This window comes from Heterocephalus glaber, unplaced genomic scaffold, assembly GCF_053883595.1.
Source record: "Heterocephalus glaber isolate CG9 unplaced genomic scaffold, H.glaber_assembly_v1.0 deba00000621, whole genome shotgun sequence".
NCBI classification, from domain to species: Eukaryota; Metazoa; Chordata; class Mammalia; order Rodentia; family Bathyergidae; genus Heterocephalus; species Heterocephalus glaber.
The window spans coordinates 28,099,154-28,122,395 of record NW_028258153.1 but is presented as its reverse complement, the minus strand read 5'-3'; the positions used below and the strand labels follow the sequence as shown (position 1 = coordinate 28,122,395).

The 23,242-nt window shown below is 44.4% G+C and overlaps 2 protein-coding genes, 1 long non-coding RNA gene and 1 other non-coding gene across 15 annotated transcripts in view; 1 reads left to right on the top strand and 3 right to left on the bottom strand.

The window, feature by feature from the left end:
- Positions 1-1,853, bottom strand: part of Luc7l2 (LUC7 like 2, pre-mRNA splicing factor) — a 67,595-nt gene extending 65,742 nt beyond the window's left edge. For 3 of the 10 annotated variants that reach the window (XM_004851264.4, XM_004851269.4, XM_087205924.1), the window contains exon 1: positions 1,338-1,853. In XM_004851264.4, coding sequence (XP_004851321.1) covers positions 1,338-1,398 — 61 coding nt within the window. In that variant the 5' untranslated portion in view covers positions 1,399-1,853. The remainder of the gene's footprint in view (positions 1-1,337) is intronic. The other 7 variants (XM_087205919.1, XM_087205922.1, XM_087205923.1 and 4 more) reach the window with 5 other exon arrangements.
- Positions 1,854-1,916: 63 nt separating this feature from the next.
- On the top strand, positions 1,917-14,874 carry LOC147829407 (uncharacterized). Of its 2 annotated transcripts, none has more exons than XR_015449119.1 (3): positions 1,917-4,755; positions 13,675-13,757; positions 13,985-14,874. It is a non-coding gene; the product is annotated as an uncharacterized LOC147829407 (long non-coding RNA). The 2 variants fall into 2 exon arrangements; XR_015449118.1 differs by having other exon boundaries at positions 1,917-13,757; positions 13,985-14,223; positions 14,317-14,874.
- A 127-nt stretch (positions 14,875-15,001) lies between these two features.
- Positions 15,002-18,265, bottom strand: Fmc1 (formation of mitochondrial complex V assembly factor 1). Of its 2 annotated transcripts, none has more exons than XM_013074494.3 (2): positions 17,921-18,265; positions 15,002-15,360 (listed from the first exon to the last, which is right to left on the bottom strand). In XM_013074494.3, the coding sequence occupies exons 1-2, from the start codon at positions 18,074-18,076 to the stop codon at positions 15,157-15,159; spliced, it is 360 nt and encodes a 119-aa protein (XP_012929948.1). In that variant the 5' UTR covers positions 18,077-18,265; the 3' UTR covers positions 15,002-15,156. The 2 variants fall into 2 exon arrangements, with proteins under 2 accessions (XP_012929948.1, XP_012929949.1); XM_013074495.3 differs by having other exon boundaries at positions 17,939-18,224.
- Positions 18,266-18,657: 392 nt separating this feature from the next.
- On the bottom strand, positions 18,658-18,730 carry Trnar-ccu (transfer RNA arginine (anticodon CCU)). The gene has a single exon. It is a non-coding gene; the product is annotated as a tRNA-Arg (tRNA).
- Positions 18,731-23,242: the final 4,512 nt, after the last annotated feature.

The following is a 23,242-nucleotide window of genomic DNA, read 5'->3' as shown; positions in this document are numbered from 1 at the left end:
TCCCAGAGTGCTGGGACCACAGGCATGTACCCCAACGCTCAGATGACATTTTTAATTAACGTTAACTTTCAAAGGTTTACTAACAAAACTCATTTTCTTCCCAATCTTTTCCTTCTCTCTACACAACCAAAGACTAGCCATCTCCACCTATTTGTCTATGTACTCTCAAAAGTGGTCTTTAAAAAACTGAATCCCCCTAAAATGCCATTGTAAATATCAATACTGGAAAGCAATAGTTTTTGTAACCTCATATATTTTGCTGCAAAGCACTTATGTAAATTATAAGCTACTGTTACAAACTGTCTTTGCTAAGCCAAGCAATTTAAATAACTTGTCAAGAAAAAAAGCATTTAATCGGCTAAGAGACTATTTGCCTAAACAAGCAACATATAAAAACAAAGAGTTTGCTTAGGTACTGAACTAGACCTTTCCTCCACGTTTGAATGGATTTAAGATGAATTTGAAAGAATACATTACGAATTATCATTGTCAGAACAGGAACAGCATTTCATCATTTTAAAATTCTCTTTTTAACAAAGGATAATCCAGCACGTAGTGGCTTTCTATACAGATTCTAACTTAAGTGCCTAAAAAACTCTTTGTCTCCCTCAGTTTTACCGGGCATCAAATTTCCAAAATGGTTCTATTTAGGGCGCATGCAAAATTTGTCAATATTTACTGAACAAAGCCTCTATTAAATTGTCTAACAAAATGGAGGTCTCTGGGAAAAACAGGCCATAACATTTTTCTTTTCACAAAATGGGGCCAAACACACCCACTTCAAGAAACCATGGTTTGGGTCAGATTTTCCATAAAAATGGTTGATTCCGTGGGGCTTCATGGTGCATCTCCGGGACGGGGTTGGCAGTAAAGGTTTCCTCCAGACCCAGGAAGGGGGTGGGGGCTCTTTCTGAATACTCTGGAGGACCGCCGCAAGAGATGATCCCAAAGCTCCGGTTTAAGGAACTATATCTGGGCGGAGGCTTTAGCGGTCCGCAGGTACCTAATCGGCGACAAAACGGGCCGCCGGACTACGCACTAGAGACGTGGGCTCTCCCATCCTAGCCAAGTCAACAGTAAAAGCACAAACTCTCCTTTCGCGCCCCCCCCCCGCCTCGCCTAGCCCCATTGGCAGCAGTTCCCGCCAATCCGCACAGTCACCGCCCCCAAGCCCGCCTGCCAAGCCCTGATTGGGTGGGACGGGAGCCGGGGACCTCGTGTTACCAATCTGGGAGCCCCTTATTCAGCCACACGCGCGCGCCCAGGTGCGCCCTCGGACCCCTTCCATCGTCGGCCCTGTCCCCTCCCCCACCCCCAGGGCTCTGGCAGAGGCTTACCGTCCCGGGAGGTGCCCATCAACTGGTCCAGCATCGCGCGCATCTGGGCCTGCGCCGACATGGCGGCAGCGTAGCGGGAGGACGGGGGGGTGGGGTGGGGCGCAGACCGGGCCCTTTCGGGCGGGGGAATGAGGGGAAGGGGTGGGGAGAGGTACGCTGCTGTCTCGCTGGCTGCTGCTGCTGCTGCCGCCGCCGCCGCCGCTGCCGCCGCCGCCGCCGCCGCCTCGAGGCCTGAGGAAGGGGAGCTGGCGGGGTCGCGGGAGCGTCCGAGCTGCGCTCCTCACGAGGACGTGTACGTGGAAGACGGCAGCCCCCGAAAGCGACTCTCGTGCCCTCACTCCGTCCTGTTCTAGGGACAGAAGCGATACGGGCTAAGCAAGCTCTCGCTTCCAACACCGCCACCCTCCAGAAGCCGTCAGCCCCCCCCCCAAGACTCTGACGCCGCTCGCCACCACCGTCGCCGCGGCGGGGGCGCGCACGCTCCTTGCGCTGAGCCGTTTCCCGCGGGGGCTCCACCAACTGGCGTCCAACCGCCGTGGCTCCGCCCCCCCACTCGGGAGGGGTTCCGCCCTAACGGCTCTCGGACGCGTGCACGCGCGCCTCTCGTCCCGCCCCTTCTCGGGTGTCTCGCGAGATTCTGGTTTCTCAACAGACTCTCGGGCAGCTCTCGCCCCAGGCGCAAAAGCCCGCGCCTGCGGATGTGGGGCTATCGATGGCCCGCGGTGCGCCTCGCTGGCGACCTGGGCCCCACTTAGCGAAGTGTGCCGAGGGTTACCCAGGGGAGTAAGCAGAGATCGAGCCGCCTTGGCCTGAGGGCGGCGCGGACGTCTTCCGACTGGCGGCCGAAGTGGCACCGTCGGACCGCGATGCGTGCCCCCGGTGAGACGGTGGCCGTCAGCCCAGACAGGAGCTTCCTGAGCCCCGCGCCCAACCTCAGCCGGCGTTCCGCAGAGACGTCCGCGCGCCTGTCTGGGGAGATGGCCGTGCTGTGTTGTGAGGACACATCAGACCTTGGCCAGAGCCTTTGCTAGCGTTTAAAAAACTTGATAAAATATCAACTCTTCAAGGTGGGATGTGGAGCCGGGTATGGTGGCACTTTTGCGTAATCCTAATACTTTTAAGAGGCTGAGGCAGGAAGAGGACAAGTTCCATGCCATCCTGGGCAATTTAGCGAGACCCTGTCTCAGAATTTAAAAGGAGTAGGGTTGGGGAATGTAGTTGCCCCCCTCCTCTCCCCGCCTCTCACTCAATAAAATAATCTTAAACTGCAAAAAAAAAAAAAAATAGGGTTATAGCTCAATGTGAAAGCCTTGGGTTCAATCCCTAGTTACTGGACCCTAGTACAAAAGAAAAAAAGACATGAACACTTTCTAGATACTTTGAAGGGAAATAATAGCAGAAAGTTTTGCTACATTATAATTACATATGCATTACTTTGGGGCTTAAATTCCTAGCAAGTGCACAGCCAGAATTCAATATGAGGGCCTGGGAATGTGGTTTAATGGTCGAGTGCTTGCCTAGCATGTGTGAGGCCCTGGGTTTAATCCACCACAAAAATAATGTCTTACTATGAAGATCAGATTAAATGCATATTGGGTCAATAAAATTTTTAGTCGTCTTATTTTCAATGAACATAGTTTTCCTCTAGTTATTTAGAGGACTAAATTCTAACCAACTCCAAATACTAGGAATGTCCTGTGAAAATGACATTTTAAAATGTCAACACTTACTTAGAATAGCGCGTAAGTGTACTAATTACGGTGTTACAGCAGGGGGTGCTGTCACAGCCCTGTGGGCCTAGCTTCTCAAGAGGCTGAATGGAGAGAATGGCAAGCTTGAGGCCAGCCGGGGATTTAAATAAAAATGATGGGGTGAAACTTGGTGATAAAGCCTGGCATGTACAAGGCCGTCACTGCAAATGCACTGGAAGGATGCACTGTTACATGCAGAATATTATCCTGAGAAACAGAGTCCTTAAGAAAATACACTAAGGCATTTAGGGGTGGGGGTTGCTTTGTTTTTCATAAGGAGAGGCTGAGAATTATTGCAAAAGTGGTGGAAAGGAAGGGACTATTGCTGTAGGGGTGGGGACAGTTACAGCAGAGAGAACCCTGATGATTAAGTCTGTAAACATCTCAAAAGTTAACACATAGTTTTCCTTTTATACAGAGGAGTAAAAAAGCTAGAAAGCAATCAGTGTAAGTAAGGGATGAGATGGGTGGTGCAGTCCCAAAGTAGATGAGAAGGCTCTACCCAGGGCCAGTCTGGTCCAAGGAAGGGTGAGCTGCTGCTGGCTCCGGCTGGTCTAGTTTCTTCAGAGGCCTAGAAGAAGGAGAGAAGCCAAACCAGTTTGGCCAACAAGAATTTTGTTCCAGCTGATCACTGGGGGCAAGCAGTTAAGCCAATTATTCTTAAATATTTTTATTACTGCCTATTAATTTTAAAAAAACATTGGGTTTCAATGTGTGTAGTTTGATCGTATCCATTCTCTGTATTACCCTCCCTTACACCCACCCTATTCCCTTCCTTTTTTGGTACCGGGGATCAAACTCAGGACCTTGGGCTTTCAAGGCAGGTGCAGTGCCACTGAGCTAAATCCCCAGTGCTAGTCCCTTCTAACAAGAATCCGCCTTCTACTTTCATGTTCTCTTTTTCAGATTCCATAAATAGGGAGAAAATGTGCTGCTTGTCTTTCTAAGTATGGCTTATTTTGCTTACTATGATGATCTCCAGTTCCATTCATTTCCTGCAAAATGACATAGTTTCTTTATGGCTGAATATGCCATACTGTATAAATACCACATTTCTTCTACCCATTTATCTGCTGATGAGCATTTAGGTTGATACCATATCTTGGCTATTGTGAATAGTGCTCCAGTAAACATGGATATGTAGGTATCCCTGTTATATGATGACTTTAATTTCTTTGGATATATATACCAGGGAGTGGTATAGCTGGATCCAATTGTGGCTCAATTTTATTTTTAGAAGTTAGGTTTTTTGCTTTGGGGGCAGTTTTTTGTTGTTTTAGTTTGGTTTTTGTACTGGGGATTGAACCCTAGAGCCTTCGCACAGAGCTACAGCCTGAGCCCATTTTTACTTTTAATTTTGAGACCAGGTTTTGCTAAATTGCTCAGTCTGAACTCAAACTTGCAATCCTCCTGCCTCAGCCTCCCAGATTGTTGGGATTACAGGTATGCATCACTGTACCTGGCATCTATTTTTAGTTGTTATGAGGAACCACCATACTGATTTCCACAGGGGCTGTGCTAATTTACTTCCCACCAGTTGTGTAGAATTCCTTTTCTTCTCTGCATCCTTACTAGCATTTACTTTTTGTTTTTTTAATTTATTGTTTTTTGGTTCTCATTTCACAGAAAAGGTGTAATAAAACAAGCAGATGGTGGGTTAGAAGGGGGTAAGTATCTGGGGCTCCTTGTACTTTCTCTTTTTCTTGAAGAGAGAAATTTGGTGCGGGGGATTTAGCTCAGTGGTGCTGCCGCCTGCCTCATAAGTGCAAGGTCCTGAGTTCAATCCCCAGTACCAAAAAAAAAAAGAGAAATTTGGCAACCCACCAAATGGATGGGTGTAGCCTGCCCTGCGTTTTACAGTCATCTGTGTTAAAGTTCTCCCATTACCCAATGGATATGAGGGTCACATGCCCTTCATCATTGATAAGTCAAGGCAGGAGTGCAAATAAGAGTCCTAAGTGAGTGCCTCACAAACTTTAGAAGAGTGTTAACAGCATTTATGTTCTGTATATGTGTATTTCATATATGAGTATTGTCAGGTCTGGGAAATATATCAAATTATAGAGATTTTCTTTAGAAATGCACATAGAAAATTGACTTTGTAATTCCTACATTTCTATATTCTTTGAAGTTTGGGGGGAAATGATGAGTTCCTTAGTAATCTGCATAAATAGCAATTTCTTTAAAAAAAAATAATGTCACCTAGGTCTGGTGGCTCCTACTTGTAATCCCAGCACTCGGGAGGCAGAAGCAGGAGGATCAACAGTAGTTGACGGCCAGCCTGGGCTACACAGTGAGTTCAAGGCCACCCTGACTACATAGGGAGACTCTGTCTCAAAACAACAAAAAAAGGGCTGGGGATGTAGCTTAATGGCACCATACCTGCCTGGCAAGCACGAAGTCCTGAGTTCAATGCCCAGTACCAAAAACAAAACAAAAATCAGTGCCTCAGTTTCCCTCTTAACTAGCTCACCAAAGGACATCATTGGATGGAGAGTATGGAGTTTCCCCCAAAGAGGAAGTGGTAGTCTCAACTCAGACACCCAGTAGGTTCTTGACTATAAAAGGAAAGAATTTCAGGATGCATCAGTGAGAGGCCTAGAAAGGTTGTTTAGCTCAGTGTGGCAGTGCATGCCTGTAAACCCAGCACTGAGGAGGCTGAGGCAGGAGGATCAGGAATTTGAGGCCAGCCTGGGCTACATAGCAAGACTTTGTCTCAAAAGAGAAAAACCAGGGCTGGGGATTTAGATCAGTGGCACTGCGCCTGCCTTGGAAGTACAAGGTCCTGAGTTTGATCCCTGGTACCAAAAAAAAAAGTGGGCTGGGGATTTAGCTCAGTGGTTCCGCCGCCTGCCTCACAAGCGCAAGGACCTGAGTTCAATCCCCGGCACCCAAAAAAAGAGAAAAACCAAAAAAGAAAGATTTTTTAAAGGCAGAATTAAAGTACACACTCAAAATAGAGTACAGGCCCAAGGGGTAGGGGGAAGCAGGTCTTTTTTATTCTGAATCATAGCCATTCTGATTGGATTGAAATGAGATTTCAGTATACTTTTGATTTGTATTTCACTAATAGCTAAAGATGTTGAGCATTTATTCATATATTCATTGACTATACTAATATTGAGAAGTGTCTGTTCAGTTCCTTTACCCATTCATTAATTGGCCCATTTGATTTTTTTGGTGTTCAGTTTTTAGAGCTCTCTGTCTATTCTAGATATTAATCCTGTCAGCAGAGTACCCGGCTAAGTTTTTCCCCATTCTGTACAGTGTCTCTGCACTTGTTTCCCTTTCTGTACAGAAACATGGTTTTTGTTGTTTTTTTTTAGGCAGGGTCTCTCTGAGTAGTTCAGACTGTCCTTGTACTCACTATGGAGCCCAGGCTGGCCTCAAACTCCAGTAAATCATCTTCTTGCCTCAGCCTCCCAAGTGCTGGGATTACAGGCATGCACCATTACACCAGGCAAAACATTTTAATTTGATGTAGTCCCATTTGTTGGTTCTTGCTATTTTCTGCGATGCTGGGATCCTATTCAGTCTTTGCCTGTCCCTGTGGCTTCAATTGGTCCTGCCACGTTTTCTTCTAGCAATTTCAGTGTCAGGTCTTAGACCTAGGACTCTGATCCATTTTGAATTGGTTTTTATACAGGGTGAGAGACAGGTGCCCCGTTTCAATTTTCTACATATGAACATCCAGTTTTCCCAGCACTGTTTGTTAAAGAGGCTGTCTTCTCCCCGCTGTGTTCTTAGGCTCCTTTGTCAAGAATCAGACGATGGTAAGCTTGTGGGTTTGTTTATGTGTTCTCTTTTCTGTGTTGCTCTATGTGTCTATCTTTGTGCTAGTACCATACTGTTTTTGCTCCTAGACTAATTTGAAGTCAGGATTGTGCTGCCTCCTGCCTTGTTCTTTTGGCTTAAGATTGCTTTGGCTATTCTGGGTCTTTTGTGTTTCCATATGAATTTTACAATCTTTTTTCTAGTTTTGTAAAAAAATGTCATTGGAGGCCGAGTATGGTAGAGCCTGCCTGTAATCCCTGCACTCAGGAGGCTAAGACAGGAAGACTGCTGTGAGTTCGAGGCCAGCCTGAACTACATAGACCCTGTCACAAAAAAGTCACACACAAAAAAAGATTGTCATTGGAATTTTGATGCCTATTGCATTCTGTCTATAGGTTGATTTCAGTACCATGATCATTTTTAAAATATTTATTCTGCCAATTTATGAACATGGGAAGGCTGTAATTTTGACTGTAGAGGTCTTTCACTGCCTTCATTCCATTGATCCCTAGGGTTTGTTTTCTGTTTTTTTCTTTTCTTTTTTGAGTGTGACTCTTGTGAACAGAGGGCAGACAGTGCTTCAGGGAAGAGATAAGCAGTGTAGACTTGGATAGTGGCAATAAAGATTCAAGAAATTTTTAGGAGGTACGCCCCTGACATGGTGGTACATACTTGTAGTCCCAGCTACTCAGGAGGCAGAGGTAGGTAGGATTACAAATCAGGCAATTAAATGAGAGACCCTGTCTCAAAAGACAAAAAGGGCTGCAGATTTATTTATTCCATTGCTCCCTGGGTTCATTCCACAGTACCACCCAAAACACAAGATTTTTAGGAGGTGGGAACTGATTTAGTAATTACCTGAGAATATTAAGGAGAAAAAAAAGTCCAGAATAATTCACCCTGGTAGGCACGGTGGTGCACACCTATAATTCCAGCACTCTGGGAGGCTGAGGCTGGAGGGTTGAAAGTTTGAGCCCAGACTCAGAAACCTAGCAAATTCATGAGACTCATCTCAAAAAATAAAAGGGCTAGCCAAGATGTGATGGGGCACGCCTATAATCCCACCACTCAGGAGGCTGAGGCAGGAGTAATCACCATGAGTTCAAGGCCAGTTTGAACTACAGAAGGAGATACTGCCTCAAAAAACCAAAAACAAACAAGAAAAAATGGGGGGGGGGGTCGGGGACTGGGACATGGACTGCAGGACCAGTAATTTTTCTATACCAGGAGGGTCCTCAACGAAGGAGGCCTGAGGGTTGGCACTGTGTAGCCTTGCTGTGGCTGTTGGTGTGATATGTGCACTGGACTAGCTCAGTGCAAAGGCTCTGGGTTCAATCCCTAGTGCCAAAAATACAAAAACCTCAGGGAGGCATGGTGGCACATGCTTATAATCCTGGCACTCAGGCTGAAGCAGGAGGATGGAAAGTTTGAGTCCTGCCTAGGTAACTTAGTGAGACTCTATCAAAATAATAAAAAAAAAAGGCTGGGGATGTAGCTCAAAGGTAGAGTGTTCCTGGGCTCAATCCTTAGGACTGGAAAAAAACAAAACAAAACAGAAGAGTGGTGTCATCAAAGCCAAGAGAAAAAGGAGGAATGGTCAGTGATATCAAATGCTCCCAAGAAAACAATAAGGAGCAAACAGCAACCCCTGGGATTGGCAGCCTAGAGCCATTTGTCACTCTGTGTGGAGTCTGGTGGAATGGAGGGGTGGAAATGAGTGGGCTGAAGGTGACTGAGAGGAATAAGCAGACAGCAGACTGTATGGAGCACCGACCTCACCATCAGTGAGAGTGCACTGGGCCAGACCACCATGCAGAGGACCACAGGCTTGATGGCTACACTTGGATAAGATACGAGATTGGGACCAACTGCTCTGGTGACAGTAGCAGGTCAGTGATATTGTGGCCCTGTGTCAGGAAAGGCTGACCTGCAGAGGAGCACTGGAGAATCTTGTGAGCTGGAGAGACTATCACACAGCTCTGATGGGGCATTTATCACACAGGTACATCCACGTGTCACAGCTCTTTGATGTGAACACTTAAGATAGGTATATGTAACGTACACCTTGATGTGACTTTTGTTTTTAAAATATAGCAAATGGGGCCCCAGGGATTTAGCTCAGTGGTTTCGCTGCCTGCTGCAAGAGCAAGGACCAGAGTTCGATCCCCGGTACCAAAAAAAAAAAAAAAAAAAAAAAATATATATATATATATATATATAGCAAATGGGGCCAGGGATTTAGAATTTAGCTCAGTGGTACTGCCGCCTGCCTCAAAAACGCAAGGTCCCAAGTTCAATCCTTGGTACAAAAAAAAGACTAAAATATAGTAAATGAAGGTGAGTGCAGTGACACAAGCCTATAATCCCAGCCACTCAGGAGGCCAAGACAGGAGGATCGAAAGTTCAAGTCCATGCTGGCAACTTGGAGACTTAGCAAGACCCTTCTCAAACTATAGGGCAGGATGGAGCTTAGTGCAAAAACTCTGGTTTTAATCTCCAGTAGCACAAGAGAAAAGAAAAGAAAATGGTAAATGAACATAATTCACTCAAGTTGTTTAATACATACATTCAGTTTGTGAAAAAAGAGATGGTAGTAGCTGAAAAAGCATTTGTAACAGAGCAATTGTTTTTAGAGGGTATGTTGAGTGTATTTAATTGCTACCCAGAGAACCCAGTGAGGGAGCAACTGAAACTACAGGAAAAGGGTAAAAAAGACAGTAAAGCAAACAGTGTGATAAAGCACATGTCACAGCAACAGCCACAGCAAGGCTACACAGTACCAACCCTTAGGCCTCCTTCGTTGAGGACCCTCCTGGTATAGAAAAGTTACTGGTCCTGAAGTCCATGTCCCAGAATCAATTCTTTAGCAGAATCTTTACATGGTTCTTAAAAAAATGCAGGTTGACAACAGCCAACATCATACTAAATGGACAGAATCTGAAAGCTTTCACACTAAAATCAGGAACAAGACAAGGATGTCCAGTGTTCTTGTTCAATGTAGTTCTGGAAACACTAGCCAGAGCAGTTAGACAAGAGAAAGAAACAAAAGAAATAAGGATAGGAAAGGAAGAAGTTAAATTATTATTTGCAGATGACAGGATACTCTACATAGAAGACCCCAAAAACTCCACCAAAAGATTTTAGATTTGATAACCAAATTCAGTGGTGTACCCAGTTAGAAAGTCAACATTTAAAAGTCAACAGCCAAAAAAAAAAAGCCTTCCTGTACACGAATAACAGACTCTCTGAGAAATTATAGAACCCCTTTCACAATAGCATCCAAAAAAATAAAATACCTAGGAATCAATCTAAGAAAGGAAGTAAAAGAACTCTACACTGTAAACTACAGTATTCTGAAAAAGGAGATCGTAGAGGATATCAGAAAATGGAAAGATATCCCTTGATGTTGGATAGGAAGAACCAAGATAGTGAAAATGGCCATACTTCCAAAATTGTTATACAGATTTAATGCAATCCTGATCAAAATTCCAACAGCGCATCTCACAGAATTAGAAAAAAAATCCTAAAATTCATTTGGAACCAGAAGAGACCTAGAACAGCAAAGGCAATTCTGGGCAACAAAGGCAAGGCAGGGGGCATAACAATCCCTGACCTGAAATTATGCTACAAAGCTATGGTGATAAAAACAGCGTGGTGGGGCCACGGATTTAGCTCAGTGGTGCTGCAGCTGCTTTGCAAGTGCAATGTCCTGAGTTCGATCCCTGTTGCGGGGGTTGCTGCATGGTACTGGTAAAAGAACAGACCTGAAGATCAGTGAAACAGACTAGAAGATGCAGAAACAACTCCAGACATACTCAGCCACCTAATCTTTGACAAAGGAGCCAAACACCTTGATGGGAAGAAAGCCTCTTTTTTTTTTTTTTTTTTTTTGGTACCGGGGATTGAACTCGGGTCCTTGCGCTTGACAGCAGGCAGCGAAACCACTGAGCTAAATCCCCGGCCCCAAAAGATAGCCTCTTTAATAAATAGTGCTGGAAAAACTGGCTTTCCACATGCTGAACATTGAAACTAGACTGGTATCTTTTACCATGCACTAACCTAAAATCAAAATGGATCAAAGATCTAAATATTAAAACAGAAACACTAAATCTGCTGGAAGAGAGAATAGGTAGATGCTTGAGGACATAAGAGTAGGCAAAGACTTCATGAACAAAACCCCAGCCCACATGGGAAGTACTACAAGGAAACAACAACTGGGACCTCATCTTATTAAAAAGCTTTTGCAGGGGCCGGGGATTTAGCTCAGTGGTTTCGCTGCCTGCTGTGCAAGTGCAAGGACCCGAGTTCAATCCCCAGTACCAAAAAAAAAAAAAAAAGCTTTTGCACAGCAAGAGAACCCACCAACAGAGTGAAGAGACAAACCACAGGGTGGGAAAAATTTTTTACCAGCTATTCATCAGACAAAGGACTATTATCTAGACTATTAAACAACTCAAAAAAATCAGACCTCCCCAAAATTTAAAGACCCAATCCAAAAATGGGCATCTGAAATGAAGACACTTCTCAGATGAAGTAGAAACAACAAATAAATATATGAAAAAATGTTCAACATCACTGATCATTTGTGAAATGTAAATTAAAACAACTCAGATTCCATCTCACTCCACAAAGAATGTCCATAATCAAGAAATCAATAACAAATGTTGGTGGGGCTGTGGGGAAAAAGGAACCCTTCTCAAATAGAGGTTCTGTTTGACCCAACTATTCCTCTTGGTATCTTCCTGAAAGAATTAAAAGGATCATACCATAGTGTTATATGCACACCCATGTTTATAGCAGCACAGTTTGTAACTGCTAAATCTTGGAAACAGCCCAAATGATCATAACTGACAAGTGAGTAAAGATGTGGTTTTTTATAGTGGAGTACTACTCTGCCATAAAGAAGAATGAGCTTCAGACATTTATAGCTAAATGGATGGACCTTGAGATCATACTGTTAAGTGAAGTAAATCAGACACACATGTTTAAATACCTCATTGTTTCTCTGGTGTGAGAAACAAAGTGGAAATAAGGACTGAAATGTATAACAGATATTGGGAAATGGGAAGAAAATGTTCAAATTGGAAGGGGAACAAGGGCAGGGGAAGAAGGGACAAGAAAAACAGTGAAAATGGAAACAAAACTTTTGTACATAGGGAGGGGAGGGGGCCATGAGGAAAAAGAGGGGGCAGGATATATACCATGTACAGATGCAAATTCCGTATGATGAGTGTTATCATTATGAATGCCCAAAATGTACCAATAAATGTTGTATTTTAAAAATGCAGGTTGATTATACTGTATTTGGACAGAAATGGCCTGAGCAAATCATTTGAACCATAACACATAATTTGTGCTTCTGAAAACTGGTGGCAGTTTATGACAAAAGAATAAAAAGGTAAAAATAAGGCTTTCTTTTTGTTAGGCATTCATTATGCACTGTGGTCATTTATTACACCCACTTGGAATAAGATCAGGTCAACTAATCTGCCCAATAGCACATGGCTCCTAAATTATATTGGTGGGATTAAAACCAAAATCTGTATGATTTCAAACCCCATAGTATTTTTTACCTTTAGGAACTTTTGTTTTTTGAGACAGGGTCTTGCTTTGTAGTGCAGGCCCTCAACTCACTGTGTAGCCCAGGGTGGCCTCAAACTCCTGGTGACCTTCCTGTCTCAGCCTCCCAAGTGCTGAGACTACAGGTGTGCACCACCATGCCCAGCTGCCATTAGCAATTTCTGTCTCAGATCTCTGTAAAATTATGTTTATAACATATAAAATGTACATATAATATATAAAAATGTGTATGTAACATAAAATGATATAAAATAATGTATGTAATACAGTATTATAACAACAGGAAATCAAAACAACCTATCATAATCCATTTGTGCTCGATGTAAAATATCCTCAGAGACCAGTTACAAGCCTATGGCTGTGAAGTACAACAGGGAACAAGAAATATATGTGAAACATTTTTTTCTTTGACCCAGTCAATTGAATAAATGCTGCCCTCTTAATACTATTATTTGAATGTTAATTTCTTAGAAGAGATGGTGGTTTGAATGCTTTATGAATAGTTCTGTTGTTCAGATTGTACTCCTAGTGAATGGACCCATGCATGCAAAACTCTGATCTAATGCTCGCTACATGGTTAGGAGGTGCTTTGGGCATGATAAAGATGAATGAGATACACTCCTTAAGATAACATGCATTTTCTTCCAGAAAAACACTGACATAACCTAATGGCACAGATAAAGAAGTGCTTCACTTCAGAGAAAGAATTTTGCAAAATTAAGGACGTTCCAAGCAAAGGGAGCATTAAGGAGACTTTTAAAAATTTTTTTTAATTTCTTTTGGTTTTTTGAGACAGGGTCTCATTTTATAGATCAGGCTGGCCCTGAACTCAGTATGTAGCCCAGGCTAGGCTTGAACTCACGGAGATCCTCCTACCTCTTGTCTCCAAAGTACTGGGATCATAGGCATGCGCCACCACACCTGCCATAGGAGACTTATTTATTGGTACTGGGTATCAAACTCATGACAGAACCACTGAGCTAAATCTCCATCCCTTAGTATAATTTAACTCAGCCAGAAGAATGTCAAGGAATGAATGAGGGCAGAGGCACTGAAGGTACAGGTGACTGGAGCCCCTGCAGAAGCAGGGCTTGCTGGCTGCTTAAATGTGAGAGAGGATTCCAAAATGATGCCCAAGATCAGTTGGCTGGCTTTGCTCTACTGGTGCTGAACTCCAGGCCTTTGCAATGAACCACATCCCAGTCCTTTTGATGTTTGTTTTGTTTTTCAAGACAGGGTCTTGCTATACAACCCAGGCTGGCCCTGAACTCCAGAGATTCTCTTTGCTTCAGCCTCCCAAGTGCTGGGATTACAGGTATGTGGCAACCTGCCCAGCAATTTCTTTTTGGGCAAAAAAAAAAAAAAAAATGTTCTCCCTAAGTTGCTGAATTGCCTGGGCTGGGCTCAAAAAAAAAAATTTGCGGGGGGGGGGGGGCGCGTACCAGGGATTGAACTCGGAACCTTGTGCTTGCGAGGCAGGCGGAGGAACCACTGAGCTAAATCCCCGGTCCTGGGGTCAAACTTTTGATCTTCCTGTCTCAGCATCCCAGAGTGCACCACCATCCCTGGCTTTCCCAAGTTCTTGCCTTGGTTAGCCAACACAGTGGAACCATTCATCCAAAAACAGAGTTGGAAAGGAAGAGCAACTTAAGCAAGAGACTTTTCAGGCAGAAAATGTTAATGTGCCTACCCCATTCTATCCCTGGACTTCCCTGTGGTCTGCACCTCAGCCATAGCCATGTTCCTGGATCTAAGGGCCAGCGCTTGTCAGGCCTGGGAAGGTAACAGCTCTCCACTGTTAACAACAGCCCCTAAGAGCTTCCAGCCTGAACTTACTTCCACCCACATCTTTATTATCCCTTTCTCTCTCCTAGGTGACCCTACTGGCATGTACCATATGTTTCCTTCCAGGACCTTAACACTTCATATTTGTGTATTTTTATAATGTGTATGCATGTGTGTATACTCTTCTTTGTATATATGAGCTATAGGTATGTATATATGCATGTATAATTCTGTTGTATATGCACAGGAAATGTGTGGAAAGATGCACATCACACCACTAGTAATGGTTAACACCTGTATTGAGGATAGGAGAGGGAGGGACAGGGAAAAATAAACGGGGTTTTATGTTTACTGTATTTTAATTCCTTAAAAAAATAGGCTTTTATTACTTAGTTTTGTTGGTTTGTTTATGTATTGTACTGGGGATTGAACATCCCCGATATTTTTTTTATTCTGACAGGTTCCTACTAAATTGACCAGGCTGGGATCAAATTTGAGATCCTCCTGCGTCAGTCTCCCAGGGCGCTGGAGTTATAGGCATGGGCCACCACACCCAGTTTAGTTCTATAAGTGTATCAAAACTGGACACGATAGCACCTGGCTGTAATTCCAGCACTCTGGGAGGCAGAGGCAGGAGGATCACTAGTTCAAGATCAGCCTGGGTTACATAGAGTTCAGCTGGAATGACATAGCAAGACGCTTTCTCCAAAAAAAAAAATTAGATACAGGACATCAATAAACTCTAGGTAAGAAGTTTGGCAAACTCACTGACAGTTAAGATGAAACCTCCAGTTTATTCTCCTAATCATTCAGTCAACAAGATGACAAGACAGAATCCCTAAACTTTAAAAAAAAATTTAATGATAAATACATATTGGTAGAAATGATGAAACTCTCCTCAGGGTGGCATCCACAGCATCTCTCCACACTCATGGCTCCCAGCCCTTCCCTCCAGGCTGACTGGGCAGCTGGAGACCCACCAAGCCTGCGGACTCCTCCACTGACCGCTCACCCTTGCCATGAAACTCCTGGTGAAGGGCCAGGTGCTCTCGGACGCTGCGCAGGAGGCACAGGTAGGTGGCTGCCTGGAAATGCAGTTCATGTTGGGCTCTGCACAGCTTCTCACTGGTGACCTAGGACAGCAGCAATGACATACCCTCTGTCAACACCCTCGTCACAGACATGGGCCCACAAAGATTCCCTTATTTTTTTTTTGGTATCGGGGATCAAACTCGGGGACCTTGCACTTTTGAGGCAGGTGGTGGAACCACTGAGCTAAATCCCCAGCCCTCCCTTGTTTATTTTTAAGAGGCATAAAGGAATTTATCATCCAGAATTTTTTAAATGCACCAAGAAATAAGAGTGTGTGCTCTCAAGAGAGGTATGCTATTTCCTGGAACCTTGCACATTTGTGCTTCTCCTAAGGGGCTGGAAACCAAGGAAAAGGCTGCCCACCCCCTCCAGGAGGGTACGAGCCGAATTCACAAGTATAAGCCTAGCTTTTGTTTGTGTTTTGTTTTTAAGATGGACAATTTAAGCATTCTCTGAATTCTCTCGTAAGAGTAGGGAAAAGGTCCCTACTATTCACTTTCTCAACTAAGCCAATTTATAGCTCTGGAAGAAGAGGTGCCTAAATTAACCCAGGGAATGCTGATAGGGATCTCCTTGGGTAACTTCAACTGTAACCCAGAAATTGTAGTCTTCTTAAACATACAGTTTTGGGTTATGATGTTCCTTGTCTCCTTTCTACCTATATTTCTTTTAGCATGAGTCATTGTGACTAATCCTATGTCTTTCCATCAGCCTACCTATAGGGCTGGGGATTTATCTCATGGTTCAGCCACCTGCCCTGCAACCGCAAGGACCCAAGTTCAATCCCGCCAAAACCAAACAAACGTAAACCTACCTTTAAATGGCATATATTCTACCTTAGTAGATGCTCCAAACAGTGGTCATAGTTGTACCAATTTATATTAACAACAGTATATACAAGTTCTAGCTGTTCATATTCTTGCCCATACTGTCTTTTCCTTTCTTAACCATAAAGATGTTTTCTCTAAAAAGTAAATTGTACAGAAAATATAAAAGTGTGTGTATTTAATTCATTTATAAAGATACTCTAATAGTTTAAGAGGGAAGTTGAACTCCAGTTAATAAGAGTTTTTTTGTTTTGTTTTGTTTTTGGTACCAGGGATCGAACTCAGGCCCTTGCCCTTTTGAGGCAGGCACAGCACCACTGAGCTAAATCTCCAGCCCAAGAGTTTTGTTTTTTAATGCTAGGGATTGAACCCAAGCCCTGTGCTTGCTAAGTGCTCTATCACTGAGCTACAAGCTCAGTCTGAAAGATAACTTTTGCCTTTTTTCTGATACTGGGGATTGAACCCTAAGCCTTCACCCTAAGCTACATCTCCACCCCTTTTTCAATTTTTAAATTTTTTTTCAGTTTTATTTTTTCCATGCTTATATCAAAACATTTATTGGTTCATTTTATACATAATGATAACACTCATTATAGGGAATTTGTACCTGTACACGATACCTCCCACCTCTTTTTTCTCATTTTTAATTTTATTTTGAAACAGGGTCTCAGTAAGTTGCTAAATTGCCTAAGCTGGGCTTAAATTTACCGTCCTCCTGCCTCAGTCTCTCGGAGTGCTAGTATTACATGCAAGTATGTACCACTACACCCAGCGCCCCCCCACAGGGGTCTTGTTACTTAGGCTGGCACTGAACCCTTTGACTAATGGAATCCTACTGCATCAGGTCCAGCAGAGATTTTTTTTTTTAGACAGGGTTTCTCTTTGCCGTTCAAACTGGCTCTGAACTCGAGGTGATCCTCCTGCCTCAGCCTCCCTAGTGCTAGGATTACAGGCATGCACCACCATGCACAGCCCAATGACTAAACCCTAATTTCTTTTCATCACACTTAAATTTCAAGGTTAAGTGTAATATCTGTGCTTTACGTAGTTTTGAGTTCTGAGTTTGTGAGAGAGGGGTAAAAACAGTGAGGATATGTGTTTATGTAGGGGCAGGGGTCTGTAGATGAGACAATAGAATAAGGGCCTTCTTAGGTCTTCTAGCTAAGCCTTACTACATGAGTTAAACACAAACTTTACTACAGAGATTCCCCTGGGAAGTAAGTCAAGGACGGGGCGGGGGGGGGGGGGAGCTGACAGGCAGGACAGAGAAAGCCAGGTCCACAAACGATAAGCCGCCCCCACCTCCAATAGAATATAGGGGAAGCATAGTGGGGGGCTGACTTTCGGGCAGTGTGTGCTCACCACCTTCCACTAACGTATACATATATATGTGTATATTCACTCGGGAGTCGCTCTAACCCTGACCTTCACCCTCCGCCTTTTATAAAATGTTTATTTCGGGGCGGGGATTTAGCTCAATGGTTCTGCCGCCGGCTCTGCAAGCGCAAGGACCCGAGTTCGATTCCCGGTATCAAAAAAAAAGAAAAGAAAAGAAAAGAAAAATGTTTATTTCGAGAGGGCTAGCTAAATTGCCCAGGCTGGCCTCGAACTTGCAATCCTCCTACCTCAACCTCCCGGGTACCTGGCATTTCAAGGGTTTTTACAGTTGGGGGCCGGCTCGGTGTAGAGTGGACCTCCAAGGCAGCCCTAGAACCCTGCTCCTTGGCCCCGCCCAGCCCCTTGTTCTTACCCCCCCCCCGGAGATGCGGCGCACCCAGTGCGGCTTCCGTACCCGATGAGCACGGAAAGCCTTCATGAGGTACCGATAGGCCGCGGTGTCACGATAGGGTCGCCCGGTAGCCGCGTTCAGGTAGCGTAGCTCCCGCAGAAGGCCTCGCAAGGTGCGCCCCGGGGACCCTAAAGCCGCCATTTTCCGTTTTTCGTTCCTTCCAGAGCCTGGCGCCCTGTGGCGTCCGCGCCTCTAACGCCCTCTGTTCCCTCCGCTAGTTGCGTCCCGGCGCGGTCAGACCTGGGCTCCGGTACCCCCACTGATTGGACGGCAGCCGGAATCCACTTCCTGGATTCGCGCAGCCTCAGGAATAGAACGCTGAGCTCGCCCCGACGTATTAAGGGAAAGCAGGAGAAAGTCGAGTGTTGCCGGAGGCGGAGAGAAGCCCTTCCCCGACCGAGTCACTTAGTAAGACTGCCCAACAGCCATGTCTCAGGAGATGCAGGCCTGCGGGAATCGGTATGGATTCGGTGTAGAGCATGCCGTGAAGATATTTTTAAACGATTTCTAGAAGGGCTGTCAAAATCCAACACATTGACTTCCCAAAAGCCTGGTGGAGCCTGCGGCTGGAAGGAAACGGACTATTCTGATTCTCATAAACCGCTGCCAAACAGCTAGTAAAACTACAATGCACTCTCCGTTTAAAAAGAGGTAAAATGAAGTAGGTAACACCTCAAACGATAGTTAAGGGAGAAACACAATTCAAAGTTAAAAGATATAACCACCCCAGATGGGACTCGAACCCACAATCCCTGGCTTAGGAGGCCAATGCCTTATCCATTAGGCCACTGGGGCTTCTGTGGGTAATAAGCTTAAACTGCATGTTCAATTTTTTCTCTTTGGTGCGTCATCGTCTTTTAACCTTTTTATCCTATCCTAGAATACCACACCTAGCACCGATATAAGGGGCAAGCATGCTGGGAGTCGTAGTTTAGAGAGCGAAAGCGCGCGTTCCTGCGCCGAAGGCTTTTACCCTGCCAACGGGACCGCTATGCCAGACACTCAGCCGACGCGCGCACGCCTTTGCGTACGCCTGCGCAATAGCCTCGAGCGTGCGCTCGACGTCGCGTAGCGGAGCGCGCTGGGCGAACTTGCCGGGCCTTGGAGACTCGCCCTCTGAGCTTCTGCGCTGTCAGGTTTTTTCCCCGGAAATACCCTGGCCCCTCCAGCGTGGCGACCTTCCGGGCTTAGTTTTACTCCCAGCGGCCGTCAGGCGGCGTCCACAGCGGTCAGTTTCTGTTTCCGGTTGAAGCGCGCGGAAGCCATTTCCACATACCCCGAGGTGTTCCAAAAGCTAGCGCGTAGGTTATTAGATCAGCGGGTCAGCAATAAACATCGGACCACGAAGAATTAATTAATTAGGAATTGGAAGTAATGTGGGATCAGTTTTCTGGTTCTGTACCTTATTCCATAGCATGAACAAATCATTTCGCAGTCGCAGCGACCTGTCCCTTCGCTTAAAATCTCAGTGACTCCTTTGTGCCTAAGGGGAGGTTTAGTCTACTTGACATAGTGGATCCGCCTAAATTGACCCCCTCCTTTTTGTTTTTTGAGACAGGGTGTCACTGTAATTCAGGCTGGCCTTGAACTCAGTAGCCCAGGCTGGCCGCGAGCTTACAGCCGTCCTCCTGCCTCAGCCTCCCAAGTGCAGGGTTTACAGAGCATACGCCACCATGCCCGGCTGAAACCCGTGTTTTAAAATGCTATACTGCAATCATACATTACTAGCTGTATCCCCAGTAATTTCCCCCTCTCTTCCAGTGAGTATATGTTGCCCCTTACATCGACTGGTAGTTTCTTTCTCAGCCTTGGTAGCCTACCACCTTGAATCTGCAAAAGTGACATTCTGACAACTCCAGACACACTCAGCTGCCTCATCTTTGACAAAGGAGCCAAACACCCTCGCTGGAGGAAAGATAGTCTCTTTAATAAATGGTGCTGGAAAAATTGGGTTTCAGCTTGCCAAAGACTAAAACTAGACCTATATCTCTCACCATGCACTAAACTAAAATCGAAATGAATTAAAGATCTAAATATAAAAACAGAAACACTGAACCGGCTGGAACAGAGGTTAGGTAGAACTCTTGAAGATATTGGTGTAGGAAAAGACTTTATGAACAAAACCTCAGTTGCCCGTGAACTAGCACAATCAATCAACAAGTGGGATCTCTTTTTACTAAAAAGCTTCTGCACAGCAAGAGAAACCACCAGCAGTGTGAAGAGACAACCCACAATGTGGGAAAAAATTTTCACCAGCGGTCCCTCAGACAAAGGTCTACTAACTCAAATCTATAAAGAACTTTAAAAAATCAGACCTCCCAAATTGAGAGACCCAATCCCAAAATGGGCATCTGAAATGAACAGACATTTCTCACACAAAGAAGTAGACATGGCAAATAAGCATATGAAATGTTCAACATCACTGGTCATTCGAGAGATGCGAATGAAAACAGCAGTGAGATTCCACCTCAGCCCAGAAAGAATGGCTGCTATCATGAAATCAACCAACAACAAATGCTGGTGGGGCTGTGTGGAAAGAGGAACCCTGCTCCACTGCTGGTGGGAGTGTAGGCTGGTGCAACCACTGTGGAAATCAGTATGGAAATACCTCAAAGAACTAGGACTGGAAGTCCCATTTGACCCAGCTATTCCCCTGCTTGGTATCTTCCCCAAAGAATTAAAAGAATCATACCACAGTGGTAGATGTGCACCCATGTTCATAGCAGCACAATTTGTAATAGCTAAAACTTGGAAACAGCCCAAATGCCCATCAACTGGAGACTGGATCAAGAAAATGTGGGGTTTGTTAATGAAATTAAGTACTACTCAGCCATAAAAATGAGAAATTAGAGACATTTATAGCTAAATGGATGCATATTGGGGCGTTACTCTTAAGTGAAATAAACAGGACACACATGTAAATACCGAATAGTTTCTCTAGTGTGAGAAACTGAAAGTGTAAATAAGGACTAAAAGGTATAATAGATTATGTGAAATAGGAAGAAAAGGGGCAAAAGGGAGGGAGAAGTGGGAGGGGTAAGGGAAAGGAAAGAAGGGAATGGAATTAATATGAGAAAATGGAAACGAAGTCTTTGTAAATAGGGAAGGATGGAGGGGTTGAAGGGAGAGCAGGGGAAAGGGGAAAAAATAACCAAGAGAGTATGTAAAGGTGCACATCTCCAATGATCAATGTCATTATATTATACACCTAAAATGTACCAATAAAAAGATATACAAAAAAATAAAAGCCCAAGAAATATTATATTACCTTCTAGAACCATAAATAATGAGACCATAAGCTCCATGAATACACACTAATTTTTTTTTTTTTGGTGCCAGGAATTGAACTCAGGACCTTGCGCTTGCAAGACAGGCACCAGAACCACTGAGCTAAATCCCCAGCCCCAATACACACTAATTTTATTGTGTATATTTGAATTGTTTTGCTTTGTTTTGTTTTTCTGTCTTGTTCATCAGGTACCAGAACCTGGAATAGCTATGTTGGCATATGGTAGTACTAAATAAAACTGTCATGTAAATAAAAAATAACAAAAAAAGTGACATTCTGTGATTTCTAACCCCGGATCTTGACACCAGCAACTTTCCCTTCCTGGTTTGTCCAGGTAATTCGGAGGAAGACTGAGAGGCCCAGCTGAGCTCTGGCTGGCACCCAGCACTCAATTCCAATAGTGAAGTAAACCCTCTGGAATGTTCCTTCCCAGGGGCACAGGGAGAAGACCCCACGCCAGCCAATATCACAAGGAGCACACAGCTCAGTTAAATGAAGTCAAACCTGAGACACGTTGGTATTACCAAGGAATTGAGGATGTAACTCCATGGTAAATGCTTGTCTAGTATATCGGAAGTGGTGAATCCAATCTCTAGCAAAAAGAAACAAAAATTAACTAGAGATAGGAAATAGGAAGGCCTGCTGTCAACCACTGCGTTTTGGAATTATGTGTGCATAGCAATAGGAAAATCATTTGAGAAGTTCTTAGAGACAATTTAGCAAATGCTTTTTTAGATTTAAGAAATTATATCCCTAGAACAATACCCTAATCCTAATCCTACCCAAACACTAAGGCTAATCTTAGCTCTACCCCTGGGTTTAGCCCTAGCCTAAACCAGGGACCTAGCCCTAACCCGGCCCTAGCCCTCACCTTAATACTAGCACTAACATTAGCACCCAGCCCTAGCCCTAATCCTAGACTTAACCTACCCATATCCCTAATCCTATCCCCAAACAGGTCCTAACCCTAACACAAAACCTAAACATAACCCTAAACCAAGCCCTAGCATTGGCCCTGAACCTAGTGTGATGAACTTGAAAAATAAGCCCAGCCTTAGTCCTAGTCTGAGCCCTAAACATAACCCTAAGCCTGCCCTGGACCTAACACTAACCCTAATGCTAAACCTAGGACTAACCCTACCCATAAATCTAGCCATAACACTGGCCATAAACCTAAGCCTAACCCTAACCTGAGCCCTAACACTAGTCCTAAGCATGAACCTAAACCTAACATAACCCCCAAACCAAACCCAAACCCTAACACTGCCATTAGCACTAACCCTAACCTTAAACCTACCTGTAATCATAAGCTTAACCCTAATCCTAACTTTACCTCCAGCCTGAGTGCTAACCCTACCTCTCCCCTTAGCCCTAAACCTAACACAAGCCCTAACCATAACCTAATTCTAACTAGTCTTAATCCTAGCCTTAGCCCTAGCTTTGATCTTAACATTAACCCCAACTGAAATCCTAAGCCTAACTCTAACCCTAACCCTAGACCTGATCTGAAATCTGAGTCCAGCCTGAGCCTAAGCTCTAGGACTAACCCTTATTTCAACTAGAGCCCTAAACCTAATCCTAGGCCTGACCCTAATCCTAACCCTAGCCCTAGCTCTAGTCCCAGCTCTGGCCCTAGCACAACCCTTCATGTTAATCCTAACCCAGACTGTGATCCTAACCCTAAATCTAACCCTAACCCTAACCCCGAGCCAAAACCTAAACCTATCTGCAGTACTAGTTCTTTCCTTCACCATAAACCTAACTGTGGCCCTAAACCTAACCTTAACACAAATGTTAACTGTGACCCTAATACTTGCCCTAACCTAGCCTCTAAACCTAACCTTAATGTTAACTCTAACCCTAAACCTAGCACTGGGCCTAGAACTAGCCATAACCTTAACCTAACCCTAAATCCAGAAGTAACCCTAACACTAGCTCTAGCTCTAGTGCTAACCCTAACCTTAGCCCTAGCCCTAGCCCTACCCCTAAACCAAACCCTAACTCTGTGCACTCCCTAA

Coding starts and splice junctions, on each gene's coding strand:
- Fmc1 (XM_013074494.3), bottom strand. CDS start 18,076: ATGGCGGCTTTAGGGTCCCCGGGGCGCACCTTGCGAGGCCTTCTGCGG. Junction 15,361..17,920: donor GGGTACGGAAGCCGCACTGG/GTGCGCCGCATC, acceptor CTGCTGTCCTAG/GTCACCAGTGAGAAGCTGTG.